Below are 23,260 nucleotides of genomic sequence, written 5' to 3' on the forward strand. Positions count from 1 at the left end.
TGACTTTGCTTCCATCCTTTCTATTGCTTACTCTAGAGATTAAGGTATTACTTCTAATGATAGTCATTTACATTATTTATGTTGCTAATCTCTTGATGACAAGATCTCTACATGTATCTTGAAATAAAATCAAATGGCTCTGCGCTTCATGTAGAGAATAATTTCTAAGACATATAAATAAAAGGTAATGGACAAAGTTCTCAAACAATATCCAGTTAGTTATTTGCTGAGGAAAGGGAACCATTGCTGAATGCTTTTGAGATTGCTCTTGGAATATAAGGAAAATTTTAATTTTTTTTTTTTTTTGAGACAGAGTCTCGCGCTGTCAGCCAGGCTGGAGTGCAGTGGCCGGATCTCAGCTCACTGCAAGCTCCGCCTCCCGGGTTCACGCCATTCTCCTGCCTCCGCCTCCCGAGTAGCTGGGACTACAGGCGTCCGCCACCTCGGCCGGCTAGTTTTTTGTATTTTTTTTTAGTAGAGACGGGGTTTCACCGTGTTAACCAGGATGGTCTCGATCTCCTGACCTCGTGATCCGCCCGTCTCGGCCTCCCAAAGTGCTGGGATTACAGGCTTGAGCCACCGCGCCCGGCCTGGAAAATTTTAATTTATCACAAAATCTCTAATAAGTTAGTTTAAGATCACAAAATAGATTTAAGTTTTTAAAAATTTTCTGAAGTGATCTAATTCCCCATATCCTTGCATAAATATATATTTATAAATACATAATATATATAATATCTATATGATGCTCCAGTTTGAATTCTTCTTTCAAAAAGATTAAAACAGTTTGAGAGCAGCCTGGGCAGCATAGCGAGACTCCACCTCTACAGAAAAAATTTTTTAAAAATTAGCCAAGCATGGTGGCACACATCTATAGTTCCAGCTACTTGGGAGGCTGAGATGGAAGGATCACTTGAGTCCAGGAAGTTGAGGCAAGGCTGCAGTGAGCCATGATCACCTCACTGTACTCTAGTCTGGGTGACAGAGTGAGACCCTGTCTCAAAAAAAAAAAAAAAAAAAAAAAAAACATTGGAGCACAATACAATCCACTCTGAATTATTTACTGTAAGTAAATTTTCTTTCTTTCTGACAGTGAAATACAAGAGAAAATTTTGGGGCAAATGAAATAGAGCCAGAGTTTTAGGGATTAATAAGTCAGTTTCTAAATCTTCTTAAAGGTTGAGATAGAATGTTAATTTTCATGGTTTCTTGACATTTACTAGAATGGTTGAATTTCATGTTGTAAAACAGCAGTGGAATCCTTTGAGAGATGCAGTTTACAGAAAAGTTTATGATGGATTGAAGTGTTAAAAGTTAGTACACTTCATTATGTTATATAACAAAGATTTGTAAACTTTTTGAAATTGCTAAAACAAAGTAATCATTAGAGAATATGAAATAGTTTATAGTTATTTATCTTATTTTCTCTATTCATAGTCACTAATGAGTAAAAGTAAGTTGTAAGCTTCATGCTTTAGATGTTTTAAACTTTTTTTAGTATATTTGGAAAATATAGCCTGGCACAATGGCTCACGCCTGTAATTTCAACACTTTGGGAGGCAGAGGTGGGAGGATAGCTTGAGCCCAGGAGTTTGGGACCAGCCTACTGAGACCCTGTCTCTACAAAAAATAAAAATAAAAATAAAAAAATTAGCTGGGCTGGGCGCAGTGGCTCACGCCTGTAATCCCAGCACTTTGGGAGGCCAAGGCAGGTGGATCACGAGGTCAGGAGATTGAGACCATCCTGGCCAACATAGTGAAACCCCATCTCTACTAAAAATACAGAAAGTACCCAGACATGGTGGCGCATGCCTGTGATCCCACCTACTCAGGAGGCGGAGGCAGGAGAATCCCTTGAACCAGGGAGTTGGAGGTTGCAGTGAGCCAAGATGGCGCCACAGCACTCTAGCCTGGCAACAGAATGAGACTCCTCAAAAAAAAAAAAAAAAAAAAAAAATTAACTGGATGTGGTGGCATGCTACTGTGATCCCAGCTACTCAGGAGGCCTTATGCCCAGGAGGTCGAGGCTGCAGTTAGCCCTGCCACTGTACTCCAGCCTGGGTGGCAGAGTGAGTGAGACCTTGTCTCAAAAAAAATAGAAAATAAAAATAAAATGTCCAAATGGTTTTTACAGTTGTTTTTTTTTTGTTTTGTTTGTTTTTTTCCTGATTGCTATGCTCATGTTAGTTTATATCTGTATTGTGTTATTGTGTTTATATTTATAGAAAGAGGGTTGGGCCAGGCCTGGTGGCTCACACCTGTAATTCCAGCACTTTGGGAGGTAGAGGCAGAAGCATAGCTTGAGCAGGTGTTCAAGACCAGCCTGGGAGACATAGCAAGACCCTGTCTCTACAGAAATTTTAAAAATTAGCTGGGTGTGGTGGCATTCGCCTGTGGTCTCAGGTACTTGAGAGGCTGAGAGTGGAGCATCATTAGAACCCAGGAGCTCAAGACCACAGTGAGCAAGACCCTGTTTCCAAAAAAAAAGAAAGAGGGTTGGTTTGAGAGGTCAGTAGGTATATATAAAATTATAGCTGTTTTTATTAAGTATATATAAAATTAATTTAGAGTTGATAATATCTGTTGCTGCTTTCTCTATTACTAGAAAGTTGGGAGAAGAATCAAACAGTGCAGTTTTGATTTTTCTTTCTGTTTTTTCTTAGCAATTGAAAGCATGTAGTGAAGAACAAGAAGACAGAGAATGTTTGAACCAAGCTATTACTGCTCTCATGAATCTCCAAGGTAGCATGGACCGAATTTACAAGCAGCATTCACCTAGACGCCGACCTGGGTAATTCCAAAGTGTTGAAAATGTGAATGCCTCTGCTTACTTCGCTGTCTCTGATGCCTGGTTTTCTAAAGAAGTGTGATTTTTTGTGATAGTTACATTCTTGAAAGTTGTGCTTGTCATGCTTTTATATACTTTTATCTTGGTCATTTACTCTTTTTTCCTTTTCCTTTCCTTTTTTTTTTTTTTTTTTTTGAGAAGGAGTCTCTATTGCCCAGGCTGGAGTTCAGTGGTATAATCTCAGCTCACTGCAACCTTCACCTCCTGGGTTCAAGTGATTCTACTGCCTCCGCCTCCCAAGTAGCTGGGACTACAGGAGCCCGCCACCATGCCCAGCTAATTTTTGTATTTTTAGTAGAGATGGGGTTTTACCATGTTGGCCAGGCTGGTCTTGAACTCCTGACCTCAAATGATCTACCTACCTCAGCCTCCCAAAGTGCTGGGATTACAGGTGTAAGCCACCGTGCCCAACCTTTTTTTCTTGTTTCTAAGAGACAGGGTCTCACTCTGTTGCCCAGGCTGGAGAGCAGTGATGTGATCTCAGCTCACAGCAGCCTCAATCTCTTGGGCTCAAGTGGTCCTCCTGCCTCAACCCTCTGGAGTAGCTGGGACTGACATAGCTGGGTGGCACATGCCACCACACCTGCCTAATTTTTGTATTTTTTGTTGAAACAGGGTTTTGCTATGTTGCCCAGGCTGGTCTTGAACTCCTGGGCTCAGGTGATCTGCCTGCTTTGGCCTCCCAAAGTGTTGGGATTGCAGGTCTGAGCCACTGCACCTGGCCAACCCAGCCTAGTCTTAAGCCACTGCTGGGCGCAGTGGCTCACGCCTGTAATCCCAGCGTTTTTGGGAGTCCTAGGTGGTCAGATCGCCTGAGGTCAGGAATTCGAGACCAGCCTGGCCAACATGGTGAAACCCCGTCTCTACTAAAAACACAAAAATTAGCCAGGTATGGTGGCAGGCACCTGTAATCCCAGCTACTCGGGAGGCTGAGGCAGGAGAATCACTTAAACCCGGGAGGCAGAGGTTGCAGTGAGCCAAGATCATGCCATTGCACTCCAGCCTGGGGACAGGAGCAAGACTTCGTCTCAAAAAAATAAAAAATAAAAAGATTAGCACTGTTATATTATTAGGATAGACTTAATAGATGTTTAAAAGTATAATCTATGAAAGAAATTTAGGATTTTTTGTAATTTTAGTTCTTATAGAGCCAGTAGTACTTCTCTTTCATAATAATGAAATTGAGGGATGTATTATTTAGTGGCAAAGTTAGAACTAAATGCTGTGTGTAAAAGCTACTGATTGGTTATTTAATATTTTTCTCACATGATTTGAGATGGTTTATGCTTGAAACCATTTGGGTTGCCTAGCTATTAAATAAGCTCTATTGTTTGTTTGTTTTTTTTAGAGATCCTGTTTGCCCTTTTTATAGTCACCAATTAAGAAGCAAACACCTGGCTATCAAAAAAATGAATGAAATTCAGAAAAATATCGATGGATGGGAAGGCAAAGATATTGGACAGTGTTGTAATGAATTCATTATGGAGGGACCATTGACAAGAATCGGTGCCAAACATGAACGGCATATTTTTCTGTTTGATGGCTTAATGATCAGTTGTAAACCTAATCATGGCCAGACTCGGCTTCCAGGTTACAGTAGTGCAGAATACAGGTTAAAAGAAAAATTTGTCATGAGGAAAATACAAATTTGTGATAAAGAAGATACTTGTGAGTGCAAGCATGCTTTTGAATTAGTATCCAAAGATGAGAACAGCGTAGTATTTGCTGCTAAGTCTGCTGAAGAAAAAAACAACTGGATGGCAGCCCTTATTTCTCTTCATTATCGTAGTACTCTAGATCGAATGTTAGATTCAGTATTACTGAAAGAAGAAAATGAGCAACCACTGAGATTACCAAGTCCTGAAGTATATCGTTTTGTAGTAAAAGACTCTGAGGAAAACATTGTTTTTGAAGACAACTTGCAAAGTAGAAGTGGCATCCCCATTATTAAAGGAGGAACTGTAGTGAAGTTAATTGAAAGGTTAACATATCATATGTATGCAGGTATGTGAAACTCATTACACCTGCTGACCTAGGGCCTGGGACCCAAAAGCTTTTTAAGGATGCTCAAAAATATTTGAGGCTTGGAGAAAAAACGGATTGCCTCCAAAATACAAAAATACTGCACAAACAAAAAGAATAAATAAGAGAAGGAATTAAATGTGTAAAAATGTAATATTGTTAACTTCATTAATTATTGAATATTCATAAAATATATGTATTTATGAATTTCGAATTTGAAAACAATTCTCGTTTATTAAGAATATACCATAGTATATTCTCTATGTCAGTATTTCTCTGTATATGGCAGGGATACTATGGTATCCTGCCAGTACCATGATTGTCAGGAAGAGCCACAATCTGAGGAGCCAAAGTAAAAAGAAAAAGGGAGGAAGGCCTCCAAATATGGTACTTTGAGTTAATTAAACTGAATACATTAAACATGAAACCTGTTTTATGCTCTGCCTTTTCAGATCCCAATTTTGTTCGTACTTTTCTTACCACATATCGTTCATTTTGTAAACCACAGGAATTGCTGAGCTTACTGATTGAACGGTAAGAAAAATATGTATTTCACTTATATTGACATTTTGTGAAAAATTAACTATTTTGTAAAGTGCCTAGTACCTAATAAATACTCAAGTAATTATTGAACATATTTTATTTGGCATTAAATCGGCAGTATTACTATTCTCTTCAAATAAGAGTACTCCCCAAAATCTGTTTATAACACAGATCTTTTCAGCTCTTAGAAATATTTCAAGTGGTGGGCCGGGCGCGGTGGTTCAAGCCTGTAATCCCAGCACTTTGGGAGGCCGAGACGGGTGGATCACGAGGTCAGGAGATCGAGACCATCCTGGCTAACACGGTGAAACCCCATCTCTACTAAAAATTGCAAAAAAAACTAGCCGGGCAAGGTGGCGGGGCATCTGTAGTCCCAGCTACTCAGGAGGCTGAGGCAGGAGAATGGCGTAAACCCAGGAGGCGGAGCTTGCAGTGAGCTGAGATCCGGCCACTGCACTCCAGCCTGGGTGACAGAGCGAGACTCCGTCCCCAAAAAAAAAAAAAAAAAAATTTCAAGTGGTAATCAGAAAGACTACTTTGGAGGATGAAAGCACTAGATTTTAATGAATATTGTTCTGTGTAATAAAATGATACTTTCTTAAAAGAGACTTTTCTACTTACCACTTTTTTTTTTTTACTGTAGACTACTTTGCCAAATACTTTCCACTTTTAAAACAAACTTGTTATGAAAACTTTCAAAACATATACAAGAGCAGATAGAAGAATATAATAAACCCATTTATCCATCAGCCACCTTCAGTAATTATCAACTCATTGTTTCATCAGTTTCCCTACAAATTTAAACACCCCACCCCATGATTGTTTTGAAGTAGATCCTAGACAACATAATTCATCTATAAATATTTTTCTATGTATCTCTAGAAAATATAGACTCTTATTTTTTTTAAATCAGATATCATTATTAAACCTAAAAAATCAGCAATTCCTTTATATGATTAACTTTTAAAAATCAGTGTTGGGTTGAATTTTTTTTATTTGTTTTATAGTATACTTTTTTAAATGTTTTATAGTTTAAAATGTAGAATCTGAACTCCAAAATGATTTTTTGTTTTACATTTTAAAACTTACTAAAACTTATTACTTATACCAAAGCTTATCAACTGTATTATCAAGATATAATTCTAGATCTCTATCACTATGTTGTTTTATGAAACTAAATTTACCAGACTGAATCAGTGTAATGTGCTATAAAGATCTACTTAGTTCTGTTTCCATGTCCAGAAAAAGAAAGCACACTTGTTAGACTTATAGTTTAGCTGTATTTCCTATGTTTTGAGCAATTTTTTAAATTTTTATCTTATCCACTTAGGTAAATTATTTAAATATTGTTAAATATTCAGTTTTGGCCCTCTCTTTGAATTTGTACTCATTTAAAGAAATTTATGGCTGGGCGTGGTGGCTCACGCCTGTAATCCCAGCACTTTGGGAGGCCGAGGCGGGTGGATCACGAGGTCAGGAGTTCAACACCAGCCTGGCCAAGTTGGTGAAACTCCGTCTCTACTAAAAATACAAAAATTAGCCGGGCGTGGTGGCACGTGCCTGTAATCCCTGCTACTCAGGAGGCTGAGGCAGAGAATTGCTTGACCCCGGGAGGCGGAGCTTGCAGTGAGCTGAGATCGTGCCATTGCACTCCAGCCTGGGCGACAGAGCGAGACTCCATCTCAAAAAAAAAAAAAAAAAAAAAATTTATTAGCCTACTTTCATTTTAATAATATAAATATTAAAGACAGATTAAGTAAGCCATTTCTATCATGTTCTTTAAATTGCTTATGAATTCTTTCCTTGGCTCTTTCCACTGGACCTTTTCTGTATTGATCAGTGCTAAAAAGCAAAACTTTAGTTTTTATGAAAGTAAGAATACAAAACCTTAGTTTTGTATAGCCAAAGGACAGTTTTTTGTAGTATACCATACCTTAAGGGAAGTTTAACAGTAATCCACTTTTCATGGAAGTGGTAGGAAAGAAGGTTGCTTGGTCACAATGTTTTCCTCCTTGTATTTTCATTATGTATGAACAGATTTTTCTCCTTTTGCTTTTCTTCTTAGGTTTGAAATCCCAGAGCCAGAACCTACTGATGCAGACAAACTGGCAATAGAGAAAGGGGAGCAGCCAATCAGTGCAGACCTTAAAAGATTTCGCAAGGAATACGTCCAACCAGTACAACTTAGGTTTGGTTTGAATATTTTATATATATGTATACATATTTTATGTGTCAGTTTTCAATATATAGTTAACACAAAAGTTCTCAGCTTTTAATTCAAATATAGGTAATATTTTTAAGTTCACAACAGTTAAGTAAAACTAAAAAAGTTCTTTCTCAGTGAAGGTATTCTTAAATACCCTGAAGAAATTCAACCATTGAAATATCCTGTATTTGCATCACATATCTCTGGCATGTGATATGTTATGCTTACGTAGCAGGATACCTATTTGTTATAGTAAGTAAAAATTATAAAATTTCATATGAGCTTGCCTGCTGTCAACCTTTTTTCACACTTTTTTCCTTCATTTCCCTTTGCGATCATATAGTAATCCTGGCTTTTTTACAATTTATAATATTTGTGGAAGTGTGGAAGTTCTAGCCGTTTTCCCACTTATCTCTCACAAAATATATAGACATTTGTTTAAGAAACCATTGCAATAATTTCTAAAAATGTATTTGATTATAGAAGCTTCCAGTTAATAAATACTACTATGTGCCAGGGATTACCCTAAATGTTTTATCTTTTTAATCTCATTCTTACAACATGATTACTATTCCTACTTTATATATAAGGAAATTGAAACCTAGCAAGATGAAGTAATTTGAGCTAAGTTATATGAAGAGAGTGGCAGGACTCATGTCTGATTTTCTTAGTCTGTGTGTGTGTGTGTATGTGTGTGTGTGTGTGTTTACCACTAAGCATTGAAAATTGCTAATCCTTAGAGCTAATCCTTTGATTAGCCCTCTTTACAGTCCAAGTAACCAAAGTATTATATACCCCCTTCCATTGGAAACCAAGTTATCTTATTAATTATATATAATCTAAATTTTTTCTCTGTAAATTTCAAGTGTCCTTGTTTACTGTTGACCAATAAATTGTAATTTTGGAACTGAGTATATTAGTTATTTATTTCCCAGGATAATTGCCACAAATAAATGCAGTTTTAGAAGAATGATAGTGCTCCCAGCTATATGTCTTTCACTAAAACTTTTAACATGTCATTCTTTGTATAAGAAGATGAGATTATTTATGTATCAGCAATAAATAAGTAATTAGTTTTTTCTGCTAGCTGTGATGCATTTGTACTTATCTACACTCACATGAAATCCCTTGATATGAGACATACATTTATGAGGTTGCTGTTGGGTAGGGTAGAGGTGGGAGTATGATATTTGATTCTCAGTCATATAAGCTCTTTAAGTATGTATTTCTAAGCATTTGCTGTATTCTCAGTCCTGTACTTATAACTATGCTAAGTACAAAAATAACACAGACTGTCATGATATTATGGCTTTATTGGGGACTTTACTGGGGGAAAAAGGCACATGAAACAGTTATGTATTGTTCTACTTTGAGTGTTTAAGTGACTTAGAAAAAATACAACCCTATAAAATTTCAGGAATAGCAAAGATTAGACCAGAGTAACTAGGGAAGGCATCTTGGAGAAGGTAAAATCTGAGATTGCCCCTAAAGGATGTATAGGCTTTAGATAGGTAGAAAGGTGATTGTAGGTATTCAGGGTCATGGGAAATAGTATGAAGAAAGGTAAGAAGGCAGAAATAAGAATGGTGTGCTGAGGACACAGGTAAGGACATTGACCTGAGAGGAATGTAAGCATTGAATGCAAGAAGTAGTAGATGAGATTACCTATATGGAATTGGATGGAGTTGAAAACTCTGAAATCCAGGCCAAGTTATTAAACCTGTTATATAAATATTGAAAGATTTCTAGTAAAATGGATGGTAGTAATTTTTCTAACATTTTATTATGAAAAATTTTAACATACAGCAAAATTGAGAATTTTAAAATGAACACCCTAAACCCTCCACCTAGATATGTATTCATCTATTCATAGCTATTCATGTATCTGTTCATTTATCATTCATCTATCAGTTCATTCATTAATTTTTATATGAATTTTGAAGTACACTCCTTAAATACTTCAACTTGTGTGTCATTTAACAGTTCAGTGTTTGTTTTTCTTTTGTTCTAAAATGTGCATTTAATGAAATACATTTTTTCTTGCTTCCACTGAAGACAGAAGGTACACACATCTTAAGTGTACTTCTGTTGAGTTTTAACACATGCATCTCTATAATCCAAACACCTTTCACGATATTGAATGTTACTACACCCCAGAAAGTTCCCTTACGTTCCTTCTCATCAGTTTTGTTCCCACGCCCAAAGGCAGTGTTCCAATTTCTCCCTCCATAGATTAGTTTTACCTGCTTTAGAGTCTTACATAAATGCATTCTTACAAACTCAATGTTGTGTCTTCTTTCACTTAATATGCTTTTGAATTTCATCCATGGTTTTGCTTGTATATCAATGGTTTATTTTATTACGAGGTTGTGTTTTATTATATGAATATACCAGTTTATTAATTTTCCCACTGAAAGATACATGGGCTTTTTCTAGTTTTTTATTATTATGAATAAAGCCGCTGTGAACTTTATCTTACCAGTCTTACTGTGAATATTTTTCACTTTTCTTGGGTAAATAACTCAGAGTGGAGTGGCTGGGTCATAAGATATGTGTGTGTTTAGGTTTGAAAGAAACTGCCAAAACTTCCCAAACATTCTCACCAACAATGTTCTAGTTGCTTCATATTCTCATCAATGTTTAGTAATGTCAGTCTTTGTGCCTTACCCATACTGTTGGGTGTAGCGGTATTTCATTCATACTTATTTTGTGGAGAATCTGTTCAAGTCCTCTGTCTAATTTTTATTGAGATACTTGTCTTTTTATTACTGAGTTGTAGGAGTAAATTGGGTAGGACTGAACGCCAGTCCTTTGTCAGATAAACATTTTACAAATATTTTCTCTCCATGGCTTGCCTACTAGTTTCCTTCTTTTCTTCCTTTTTTCCTTCCCTTTCCCTTTCCCTTCTTCCTCCTCCATTTTCCTCCTCTTCCCTCTCCCCTTGTCTTTCCTTTCCTTTCCATTGGCAAGGTTGATTAAATCTCTCTTTGTTATAGGTAATCATATTTGTGATACTGTAAAACAAAACAGTTCTTCTATTTTTTTCTTTTGAAATGAAATAAGAGACTGTAGGTTTATGTGTAGATTACATAGAAATTTGATGATAGGCTGGGCATGGTAGCTCATGCCTATAATCCCAGCACTTTGGGAGGCCGAGATGGGCAGATCATCTGAGGTCAGGAGTTCGAGACCAGCCTGGTCAACATGGTGAAACCTTATCTCTACTAAGAATACAAAAGTTAGCCCAGCATGGTGGCGGGCACCTGTAATCCCAGCTACTTGGGAGGCTGAGGCAGGAGAATCACTTGAACCCCCGGAAGTTGGAGGTTGCGGTGAGCCAAGATCGCACCATTGCACTCCAGCCTGGGCAATAAGAACAAAACTCCGTCTCAAAAAAAAAGAAAGAAATTTGATGATAGTACTTGAATTTAAAACCAGATATAGTGCATCTTAGTTGGTTTTCCATTTTAAGCATCTTAGTTGGTTTTCCATTTGATATGAAAAAATATCAAAATTTAAATTTTAAAAGTGCTTTTTATGAACTTACAATAGCTTTTGTAATATAAAGCATAAGTTTTCTACATATGAATAAAGAAAAGGTACTTTAACATAAATGGGAAGTACAGAAACCACTATTTTTATGCTTATAAATATGTTAAAAGTATACGTTTTATTAATAAATAATACACAGTTTGGAGACCTACTCTCCTCTTGTCGTTGAAGCACTTAAGGTATTAATTAAATACAAATTAGAGAGTCTTTGAGTATTATGTTGACTCTTGTATATAAAGCTATCATCATGGCATTAGAGAAGGAAGAAGTGTAATTGAACACTTATGTTTCACTAAAATGTGTTTCTTTCCATTTTATCAGGATCTTAAATGTATTTCGGCATTGGGTTGAACATCATTTTTATGACTTTGAAAGAGATTTGGAATTGCTTGAAAGACTAGAATCCTTCATTTCAAGTGTAAGAGGTATATTATTTAAAGGTTTGATTGAATCTTATATTGCACATGAGTTTATGTTCAAATCTGTGTGACTTTAAGAAACTAAAACATTTCTCCTTTTTTTTTTTTTTTTTTTTGAAACAACTTTGCTTTGTTGTCCAGGCTGGAGTGCAGCGGTGCCATCTCAGCTCACTGCAACCTCCGCCTCCCAGATTCAAGTGATCCTATTGCCTCAGCCTCCCAAGTAGCTGGGAGTACAGGCACATGCCATCACGCCTGGCTAATTTTTGTATTTTCAGTAGAGATGGTATTTCACCATGTTGGCCAGGCTGGTCTCGATCTCCTGACCTCAGGTGATCCACCTGCCTCAGCTACCCAAAGCGCTGGGATTACAGGCATGAGCCACCATGCCTGGCCAGCATTTTTCATTTTTAAAAAGCTGAAATAAAATTTGGAATGTTTTTTATAGATGGCAAGAAGCTCATATATGTTTAGAATCATCTGAGGTCTCAGAACTTTGCCTTTTCAAGTTTTTGAGGAGAATATTTCTTTTAAAGAAGTCAAAAGTCCTCTTTAATAAATTTAAGCTATTTAATTTTATCTCATTGCAAGGTTGCCATTTCTTCAACTGAATAAAATATGTGTAATTTTATGTTTTCTTACTTTCTTTAATCTTTTTCTTTAATTTTAATGATTAACAGCTTTCTTATAATATTTACGTCTTCTGAAATGTTTTTGGTGTATTTCTGAAATCTGAAAGAGAGTTTTCTACTTTAAGTTTCAGAATCATAGCCCAAGAAATGAAATCCTAGGCCATGAACATTTAAACAAATGTGTCATCAAATGTGTATTACTGAATCAAGAACACTTATGTTTTATTTGACATTATAGGGCATTACAAATACTATAACAAGTGTAACTTATTTCGTGTTCTACTTGTTCTTTAAGGGGAATATTATTTAAAGTTAAGAATGTTATTCCTTTGTTTCTAATTGAGATGTTTATGATACATTTTAATGTGTGCCTTAAAATTTTCATAATACTACATTTTCAAATTGTATTCTAGGCCAGTGCAATGGCTCACACCTAGAATATCCCAGCACTCTGGGAGGCAGAGGTGGGCTGATTGCTTGAGCCCAGGAGTTTGAGACCAGTCTGGGCAAAATGGCAAAACCCAGTCTCTACAAAAAATACAAAAAATAGCCAAGCATGGTGGCATGCGCCTGTAGTCCCAGCTACTCAGGAGGCTGAGGTGAAGCGATCACTTAAGCCCAGAGCTCGAGGCTGCAGTGACCTGAAATTGCACCACTGCACACAAGCCTGGGCAGAGTCAGACCCTGTCTCAAAACAAACAAAAAATGAAAATTTATATTCTAAGTGAGAACACTGGATTAGACACAATCTAAGAAGCTTCTAAAATACACACACACACTAGAATAAATTAAGTAAATGGTTATGTTAATGTCCAAAGTTCTTTCCTATACTAGTTAGACTTCAGAATAACCAAATCGTTCATGAGGAAAAGTTTATTTTTGTGGAAGTATTTCAACTAGTAAGTGAAGAAGGAATGGTAGAATATCACATTTCTCAGTTCCTAGTAAAATAATAAACCCAGGGAATTGTCATGAGTGGATGGGTGACATCGCAAAAAGGTAACTAGATATGCCTCCTGTTAGAAGTATTCTTGGCAAGTATTTGTGTCATAAAATTAATCCTGAATCAGACCAAGTCACTATATCTCACTTTACAGAAAATATAGAGGACAGAAAAACATGGCAAATGACAATTTCTTCCACAAAGTGCAAGCAAAAATATGCAATAAAGCAGTAACCTGTAGATTAAAGGAGACTTGAGACACATTGAGTCAATGCAATACGTGCCTTCTTGTTCAGATCCCTTTTCAGACTAACTATAAGAAAATATGGCCGGGCGCAGTGGCTCATGCCTGTAATCCCAACACTTTGGGAGGCCAAGGCAGGCAGATCACTTGAGTCCAGGAGTTCAAAACCAGCTTGGGCAACATGGAGAAACCCCATCTCTACTAAAAATACAAAACTTAGGCCGGGCGCGGTGGCTCATGCCTGTAATCCCATTACTTTGGGAGGCCGAGGCGGGCGGATCACAAGGTCAGGAGTTCGAGACCAGCCTGGCCAACATGGTGAAACCCCATCTGTACTAAAAATACAACAAAATTAGCTGGGTGTGGTAGCGTGTGCCTGTAATCCCAGCTACTCAGGAGGCTGAGGCAAGAGAATTGCTGGAACCCGGGAGGCAGAGGTTGCAGTGAGCTGAGATCACGCCTTTGCACTCCAGCCTGGGTGACAGAGTGGGACTCCATCTCAAAAAAAAAACAAACCAAAAAAAAACAAAAATTGGCCAGGTGTGGTGGTATGTGCAGTCCCAGCTACTCGGGAGGCTGAGGTGGGAGGATCGCTTGAGCCTGCAACATGGAAGTTGCAGTAAGCTGAGATTGCACCACTGCACTCCAACCTGGGCCACAGAGCAAGGCCCTGTCTCAAAAAAAAAAAAAAAAGGAAAATAATCAGAGAAATGTGAACAGTGACAAAATTCTTGAAGACAACAATGTATTAAGAAGTTGTCAGTTTTATGTGTGATAATGGTGTTGTGGTTATTACTTTAAAGAGTGTTTTAAAGATGCTTAAATATGAATGAAATATGATGTCTTGGATTTGTTTCAGAATAACATATGTTCTGTCATATTTAGGGTTAGATAAAATAAAAATTGGCCGTGTATTGGTAATTGTTGAGGCTGGGCGAAAGTTAAGGATTAAATGAAGATTTGTAGTCATGTGTGTCAAGTAAAAGACATTTTTGTTTATGTGTTCTTTTTCCAGGGAAAGCTATGAAGAAATGGGTAGAGTCAATCGCTAAGATCATCAAGAGGAAGAAGCAAGCTCAGGCAAACGGAATAAGCCATAATATTACCTTTGAAAGTCCACCTCCAGCAATTGAATGGCATATCAGCAAACCAGGACAGTTTGAAACATTTGATCTCATGACACTTCATCCAATAGAAATTGCACGTCAGCTGACACTTTTGGAGTCTGATCTCTACAGGTAGACAATTAATGTTAATTTCTTGCTTTATTTTTAAGAACCTTGAACATTACGTATTTTCAAAACATTTTGCACATTATTCATGAGTGCTTAAAAATACCTCATCTACTCTCATGGGCTTAGAGGAAAGGTCATAGCACAGTTTTTAACTAGTCTGCCCTGCAAGTAAAAGTCTTATATCACTATTTAGGCCTAGACTGGGGACTAGCAATCCATCACAAGAGGAATGGCAGGAAGAAGATTTTCAAGTCTACCACCTGTCTCCAGCTCCTAATACTTTCTCACCTTGGTTTAGTTTGAGGTCAGTCAGTCAAGTCAGTTAGTATGGATGCTAGGCCCTTAGCAGCTAAATGAATAGAATATTGTGTGAGATGGGTTTTCTTTTCTCATTTACATCTCAGGCTCTTGCGAAGGGTACAGGCCTTGCATGTAACAGCTCTCTGTCAAAAAATGTCACTACTATTATTCCATCAAAAACTTTTCTACACCAACCTGTTTTCCCCTCCTCCAAATCCTTCCCAGCCACTAATACCTGCAGTTCTACTCTCTACTTCCATAAGTTCGTAATTTTTTTAGTTTTCATATATGAATGGGAACATGTTATATTTTTCTTTCTGTGCCTGATTTATTTTGCTTAACATAAGGTCCTCCAGGCTCATCCATGTTGCCTTGAATGATGGGCTTTCATTCTGTTTTTATGGCCGAATAGTGTTCCATTGTGTATATATACCACATTTTCTTTATTCATTAATCTGTTATTGGACATTTAGGTTGATTCCGTATCACAATTGTGAGTAGTATAGGAGCCCCCTTTTAAAATATAAATATGCTTGGCTGGGCATGATGGCTCATGCCTATAACCCCGGCACTTTAAGGGGCTGAGGTGGGCAGATCACTTGAGACCAGGAGTTCAAGACGAGCCTGAGCAACATGGCAAACTCCGTCGTACAAAAACTGCAAAAAATAGCCAGGCATGGCAGCTCGGGCCTGTAGTCCCAGTTGCCCAGGAGCCTGAGGTGGGAAGGTCACTTGAGGTCGAGGCTGCAGTGAGCCAAGATCGTGCCACCGCACTCCAGCTTGAATGACAGAGTGAGACCCTATCTCAAAAATAAAATAAAAATATTCTCAAGGAATTAAGCAGCCAATTTTTAAATAAAGATTACACAGGGAAAAGCAAGACTATATAAAATTTAGTGATAATAGGTAATATAGTAAGGTACCTTTACTATATTATGTTTACTTTATGTTCTTTAGAATTTGCTTAGTTTGCACTGGCTATGCCATTCAGAACCAGACTTGACTCAAAATGTTATGTTATATTTTAAGTAATTTAGAATCCAGGTAGCTTTGTTTATGTTGTGGGATTTGTGGTAGGTAGAAATGAAGGTACTTATTACTTGAGGTAAAAAAAAAGCAAATAGTACTGCATTATGTTTTTTCTCACAATGTAATTGTTTTACATGAATGGACATCAGAAAAAGAGCACATCACTTTATGTGGACCTACTTTCAGGACATAGAAAAATACCCAATATTGACATCATTTGTAAACTAAATTCCTTTTTTTTTGAGAGGGGGATGGAGTCTTGCTCTGTCACCCAGGCTGGAGTGCAGTTGTGCAATCTCGGCTCACTGCAACCTCTGCCTCCCAAGTTCAAGTGATTCTCCTGCCTCAACCTCCCGAGTAGCTGGGATTACAGGTGTGTGCCACCATGCCTGGCTAATTTTTTGTATTTTTAGTAGAGATGGGGTTTCACCATGTTGGCCAGGGTGGTCATGAATTCCTGACCCCAGTGATCCACCTGTCCCAGCCTCCCAAAGTGCTGGGATTACAGGCATGAGCCGCCGCACCCAGTCTTGTAAACTGAATTTCTGTTGAAATAATAGAGCCACTTTAAGAAAACATTTCAGAAACTGTTAGCAAGTACTTATTTGTACACAAATCTACTGATGAAAAAATGTTTTTTTAATGAGTAACCAAGTCTGTAGGCCATTGATGGCAATGCCACCAGTCAGTTAAAAAAAAAAATAGTGATAGGGTCTCACTGTGTTGCCCAGGCTGGCCTTAAACTCCTGGCCTCAGGCAATCCTCCTGCCTTGGCCTCCCAGATGCTGGGATTACAGGCGTGAGCCACTGTACTTGGCCAATATTTAAATTATGTAATTCTGACTCACTGTATACAATGATTTAATCTGCTCTGCTGTCTGAATTTTAATTAAATACTCAGGCATTCAAAAAATATAGGAAATAATATAATTAATATTCATGAACAACAAAAACATTTTAGATAAAATTGAAATCCTTTGTATAATTCTCCCCAATCTTATTGCTCTCTTTCCCCTAAGAAATCACCACCACCCTGAATTTGATGTTTACTATTTCTCTTTATGTTTTTATAATTTATATACATACACAGAGATTCATAAACAATATATAGCATTGTTGTATACTTTTTTTTTTTTTTAAAGAAACAGGGTCTCACTCTGTTGCCCAGGCTGGAGTGCAGGGGCACAATCATAGCTCACTGTAGCCTTGAACTCCTGGGCTCAAGCAATTTTCCTCAGCCTCTCAAGTAGCTAGTAACTACAGACATGCACCACCATACCTGGCTAATTTTTTTTAAAAAATTTCATAGAGATGAGGTCTTGCTGTGTTGCCCAGGGTGGTCTTGACCTTGGCCTTAAGTTGTCCTCCCACCTCAACCTCCCAAAATGCCAAGATTTCAGGTGTGAGCTATAGTGCCCAACTGGTTTTTTATTGTTGTTGTTTGTTTAAGATGGGGTCTCACTCTGTCACACAGGCTGGGGTGCAGTGGCATGATCATAGCTCACTGCAGCCCCAAACTCTAGGCTCAAGCAGTCTTCCCACCTCAGTCTCTCAGTAGTAGAAACTACAGGGAGGAACTACTGTGCCTGGTTTTTTTATTTAATTTTTTTGAGATAGGATCTCATTATGGTTGCCCAGGATAGTCTCAAACTCCTTGCCTCAAGCAATCCTCCCACCTCATCCTCCCAAGTAGCTGGGATGATCGGTGCACACCACTGCACCTCAGCTTGTTTCACACATTTTTTAAACTGCATATACTTACATGTCATTCTGCAACATGCTGTTTACTTAAATTGTTTTTGGCATTTGTTCAAGTGAATGAATATAGTTCTAGTTAGCTTAATAGATGCTGTGTAGTGTTCCATTATATTTATACTCCACAATTTATCCAGTCTTTGGATGATGAGCCTCTATTCACTCTTGCAAATAATGCTTCACTAACATTCTTGTAAACGTTTTCTTATAACTTTGTTTTTTGTTTGTTTGTTTGGAGACCAAGTCTCACTCTATTGCCCAGGCTGGAGTGCAGTGGCATGATCTCGGCTCACTGCAACCTCTGCTTCCTAGGTTCAAGCGATGCTCCTGCCTCAGCCTCCTAAGTAGCTGGGACTACAGGCACGCACTACTACGCCCAGCTAATTTTTTTGTATTTTCAGTAGAGACGGGGTTTCGCCTTGTTGGCCAGGCTGTTCTTAAACTCCTGACCCCAAGTGATGCATCCGCCTCAGCCTCCCAAAGTGCTGGGATTACAGGCATGAGCTGCTGCACCTGGCTCTTATAAATTTGTGTCGGAGTTTATCTAGGATATATGCATACTTAAGAGTCGAATTGCTGAGTCATCCAGTATGTATCTCTTCAGTACTATGAGATCTTGCCAAATTGTTTTACAAAGCGGTTGTATCAATTTTTACTTCCGTATTGGTGTTCCTGTGTCATTATATTTTTACTCATTTGGAATTATCGGACTTTTTTTTCCTTTTTCTTTTCTTTTCTTTTTTTTTTTTTGAGACAGAGCTTTGCTTTCGTTGCCCAGGTTGGAGTGCAATGGTGCGATCTCAGCTCACCGCAACCTGCATGTCCTGGCTTCAAGCGATTCTCTTGCTTCAGCCTCCCAAGTAGCTGGGATTACAGGCATGCGCCACCATGCCTGGCTAATTTTGTATTTTAGCAGAGACAGGGTTTTTCCATGATGGTCAGGCTGGTCTCAATCTCCTCACCTCAGGTGATCCGCCTGCCTCGGCTTTGCAAAGCTGGGATTACAGGCATGAGCCACTGCACCTGGCCTTGAATTATCAGACTTTTGTTCATCTAATAAGAGTAAAATGGGATTTCATTGTGGTTTTATGTTATTTTCCCAGAGTAAGGGATGAAGTATGTTTTCGTGTTTGTAGCTATTTGGGTCTATTCCTCTCTGAATTACTTGTTCATATATGTGTTCATCTATCTTTTGGGCTAATTGTCTTTTTCTTGTTAAGTTTTAGAAGATCTTTAAGTAATACTAATCCTTTATAGATTAAATTGCCCTGATTTTTAATTCCATAGGAAAGTTCAACCATCTGAACTTGTAGGAAGTGTGTGGACCAAAGAAGATAAAGAAATAAATTCTCCAAATTTATTAAAAATGATTCGCCATACCACAAATCTCACCCTCTGGTTTGAAAAGTAAGTTTTAATTTACTCTTACAACTTCCTAATAGCCATAATATTAAGTCATATTTAAGCTAAAATTCTGGCTACACATAATTATCTTGTTTTCTAAATGAGGTGAAGAAACTTTTCTAAGCTATGAATTTTTGTTGTTGTTAGATGCATTGTGGAAGCAGAAAATTTTGAAGAACGGGTTGCAGTACTAAGTAGAGTTATAGAAATTCTGCAAGTTTTTCAAGATTTGAATAATTTCAATGGCGTATTGGAGATAGTCAGTGCAGTAAATTCAGTGTCAGTATACAGACTAGACCATACCTTTGAGGTAAGTTTTAGGCTTAACATTTTCATTTTTCTTGGGGATGATAAAATTAGCATAAAAGAAATTTCATCTGTCATCTATCATTTTTATTAAATTATTTATGAATTCATCCTTGCTTCTTAAACACAGTGATATAAATACATTAGCATATATGTTGATATATTAGTTAATATATGAGTGTGATATATGTGAATCCTAGGCTTATATTAGAAAATATATCAGTATTTTATAAAGAATATGAGACTTACACTGCCGTGTAATGTACTTACCTAAATGTAATGAAGTTCCAAGTGGATTTATTCAATGACACATTGATTGATAGTCTCAAATGATGGATTTTAAATATAAAAATACAAATAATGTCCTAATCACCTTTAGATAGTCCATAATAAAATAATATGGGAAGAACTCTTTCAAAAACTTAAATTTGGCCAGGTGTGGTGGCTCACACCTGTAATCCCAGCACTTTAGGAGGCTGAGGCGGGTGGATCACCTGAGCTCAGGAGTTCGAGACCAACCTGGACAACACGGTGAAACCCCGTCTCTACTAAAAATACAAAAATTAACTGGGCATGGTGGTGCACGCCTGTTATCTCAGCTACTCGGGAGGCTGAGACAGGAGAATTGCTTGAACTCAGGAGGCGGAATTTGCAGTGAGCTGAGATTGCACCATTACACTCCAGGCTGGGCTACAGAGTGAGACTCTGTCTCAAAAAAAAACCCAGTATTTTATTTTTTTAACTATAAAATATGTGTTTAACATGTACTATTGAAAATTCAGGCCGGGCGCGGTGGCTCAAGCCTATAATCCCAGCACTTTGGGAGGCCGAGACGGGCGGATCACGAGGTCAGGAGATCGAGACCATCCTGGCTAACACGGTGAAACCCCGTCTCTGCTAAAAAATACAAAAAACTAGCCGGGCACGGTGGCGGGCGCCTGTAGTCCCAACTACTCGGGAGGCTGAGGCAGGAGAATGGTGTGAACCCGGGAGGCGGAGCTTGCAGTGAGCTGAGATCCGGCCACTGCACTCCAGCCTGGGCGGCAGAGCCAGACTCTGTCTCAAAAAAAAAAAAAAAAAAAAAAAAGAAAATTCAGGAGATATAGAAAATAGGGAGATATTTTGCATATATATTTTTAATAACAAAATTGAGATTATATTGTACATAGATTTTTATGGCCTTTTTCTCATAAACAGCTTTCTATTTTTGTATTAGCTTATCTTCAAAAACAAGGTTTTAATGGCTTCATGGTTTTCTATCATGGATAAATCATAATTTATTCCAATGGTAGATTGTGGGACAATTGTTTCTGATTTTTTTCTGTGATAATTTATCATGGAATATTCACATATAGAAGTCTTTGTAAGAGCTTGATTATTTCAAGAAATAATCTAGGGGTGGAAATCCTGGGTCTGAGTATTTGTATACTTTAAGACTTTTAATACTTTTGCCAAGGTGTTTTGTAGCAGGATACGATAAATGCCCCTTGGTATTATGTGCTTTATTAAAAGCTTCTGGCCAGGTGTGGGGGCTCTCACTTGTAATCCCAATACTTTGGGAGGCAGAGACAGGAGGATCACTTGAGCCCAGGAGTTTAAGACCAGTCTAGGCAACATAGGGAGACCCCATCTTTACAAAAAAAAAAAAAAAATTAGCCAGACGTGGTAGCGCATGCCTCTGTTGGGGGCAGAAATCGCATTTTTAAATTGTGTCTTAAAAAGTAACTAGTGAGGCTCGGCGCAGTGGCTTACCTGTAATCCTAGCACTTTGGGAGGCCGAGGCAAGTGGATCACCTGAGGTCAGGCTGGTCTTGAACTCCTGGGCTCAGGTGATCTGCCTGCTTTGGCTTCCCAAAGTGTTGGGATTGCAGGTCTGAGCCACTGTACCTGGCCAACCCAGCCTAGTCTTAAGCCACTGCTGGGCACGGTGGCCCATGCCTGTAATCCAAGCGTTTTTGGGAGTCCGAGGTGGGCAGATCGCCTGAGGTCAGGAATTCGATACCAGCCTGGCTAACATGATGAAATCCCGTCTCTACTAAAACTACAAAAATTAGCCAGGCATGGTGGCATGTGCTTGTTTGTAATCCCAGCTACTCAGGAGGCTGAGGCAGGAGTATCACTTGAGCTTGGCAGGTGGAGGTTGCAGTGAGCAGAGATTGCCCCACTGCACTCCAGCCTGGGCAACAGAGTGAAACTTGTTCTCAAAATAAATAAATTAATAACTAGTGAGGTTGAATATGTATTTATTGGGTACTTTATGATTTGTATATTCATTTCCTCTCTCATTTTGGTGGGAGGGTGTTTGCATTTTGTTTATTTATTTATTTATTTTTATTTTATTTTATTTTTTTCCCTAAAGAGACAAGGTCTTGTTCTGTCACCCAGGCTGGAGTGCCGGTGGCATGATCATAGCCCACTGCAGTCTCGAAGTCCTGGGCTCAAGGGATCGTCCTGTCCCAGCCTCTTGAGTAGCTGGGATTACAAGCATTGCTCAGCTGCATTTTATTCATTTATCTGAATTTTTCATATATTAAAGATATTAAAACTTAGACTGTACATATTTTCTCATTTCTGTTTGTCTTTTATCTGCTTTTTTAATTTAAAAAATGTATAATGCTTTGACATAAGGAAGTTTTATCATTTTTATTTTGTTGCATGTATCAGTCTCTTCATTTATGGTTTCTTCCTTTGCTTTTGCACCTGGAAAGACTTTTTTTAACTAAAGGATACCAAGTTAGAAACTCAGCCATGTAAATACTGCCTTTGGGAATGTGCGTTTTTACAGTCTTTCTGGAAAGCAGTCTAACAATATATATTAAAATTAAAAATATGCATACTCTTAGGACCCAGAATTGTAAAGAAATAAATGCACCAGAATATAAAGTTATGTGTACAAAGATACAGTTACTGCAGCATTAGTTGTAGTAGCAGAAACAGGAAACAACCTGAATGTCTATCAATAAGAGAATGATTAAATACATCCTGTTATACCTATATTGTAGAATATTGTTCAGCTGTAGAACAAAGTGAATGGGATATATGTGTATTATGGAAGAACATTTGTGATATTTTAGTGGGGGAAAAGCTTCAGAATGACTATAACATTATTCCATTTTAGTATAACAAAGCAGAGCAAACCCCAAACCTCTAAATGGAATTGGATAAGTATTGAGAATAATGTGGGAGGATACATACTCCTCTTTTAACGTTATTTATTTATTTATTTATTTATTTATTTATTTATTTATTTTTAGTGGCTTGTGATTAGAGGGGAATAGAGGAAAAACTGCTTTATATGTATATTTTTCTGTTTGGATGTTTGCATTTTATTGATTTGTATGAACTTTATAGATTAAAGGTATTAATACTTAGTCAAATATTATGAAATAGGCTGGGTGCAGTGGCTCATGCCTGTAATCCCAACACTTTGGGAGGCTGAAGTGGGTGGATTACATGAGGCCAGGAGTTTGAGACCAGCCTGGCCGACATGATGAAACTCCAACTCTACTAAAAATATAAAAATTACCCAGGCGTGGTGGCATGCACCTGTAATCCCAGCTACTTGGGAGGCTGAGGCAGGAGAATCGCTTGAACCCGGAGGCAGAGGTTCCAGTGAGCTGAGATCGTACCACTGCACTCCAGACTGTGCGGCAGAGCAAGACTCCATCTCAAAAAAAAAAAAAAAAAGAAATATTAATCCATTTAAGAAATGTGTCATAAATTGAATGCCTGTATATGTGGGCATTTTGTTGGTCTCTCCATTCTGTTCCTTTGATCTATTTGATTACTCTTGTGCCAGTGCCACTTGTCTAAACTATCGTA

The 23,260-nt window shown here is 37.9% G+C and overlaps 1 protein-coding gene across 2 annotated transcripts in view; it reads left to right on the top strand.

Annotated features, from left to right (window-relative positions):
* Positions 1-23,260, top strand: part of SOS2 (SOS Ras/Rho guanine nucleotide exchange factor 2) — a 114,254-nt gene that overhangs the window by 66,529 nt on the left and 24,465 nt on the right. For both annotated transcript variants that reach the window (XM_050796868.1, XM_050796869.1), the window contains 8 exons: positions 2,664-2,791; positions 4,197-4,852; positions 5,323-5,404; positions 7,479-7,601; positions 11,493-11,596; positions 14,425-14,647; positions 19,016-19,135; positions 19,280-19,442. In XM_050796868.1, the coding sequence (XP_050652825.1) occupies positions 2,664-2,791; positions 4,197-4,852; positions 5,323-5,404; positions 7,479-7,601; positions 11,493-11,596; positions 14,425-14,647; positions 19,016-19,135; positions 19,280-19,442 (1,599 nt within the window). The remainder of the gene's footprint in view (positions 1-2,663; positions 2,792-4,196; positions 4,853-5,322; positions 5,405-7,478; positions 7,602-11,492; positions 11,597-14,424; positions 14,648-19,015; positions 19,136-19,279; positions 19,443-23,260) is intronic.

Source organism: Macaca thibetana, chromosome 7 (assembly GCF_024542745.1).
Source record: "Macaca thibetana thibetana isolate TM-01 chromosome 7, ASM2454274v1, whole genome shotgun sequence".
NCBI lineage: Eukaryota > Metazoa > Chordata > Mammalia > Primates > Cercopithecidae > Macaca > Macaca thibetana.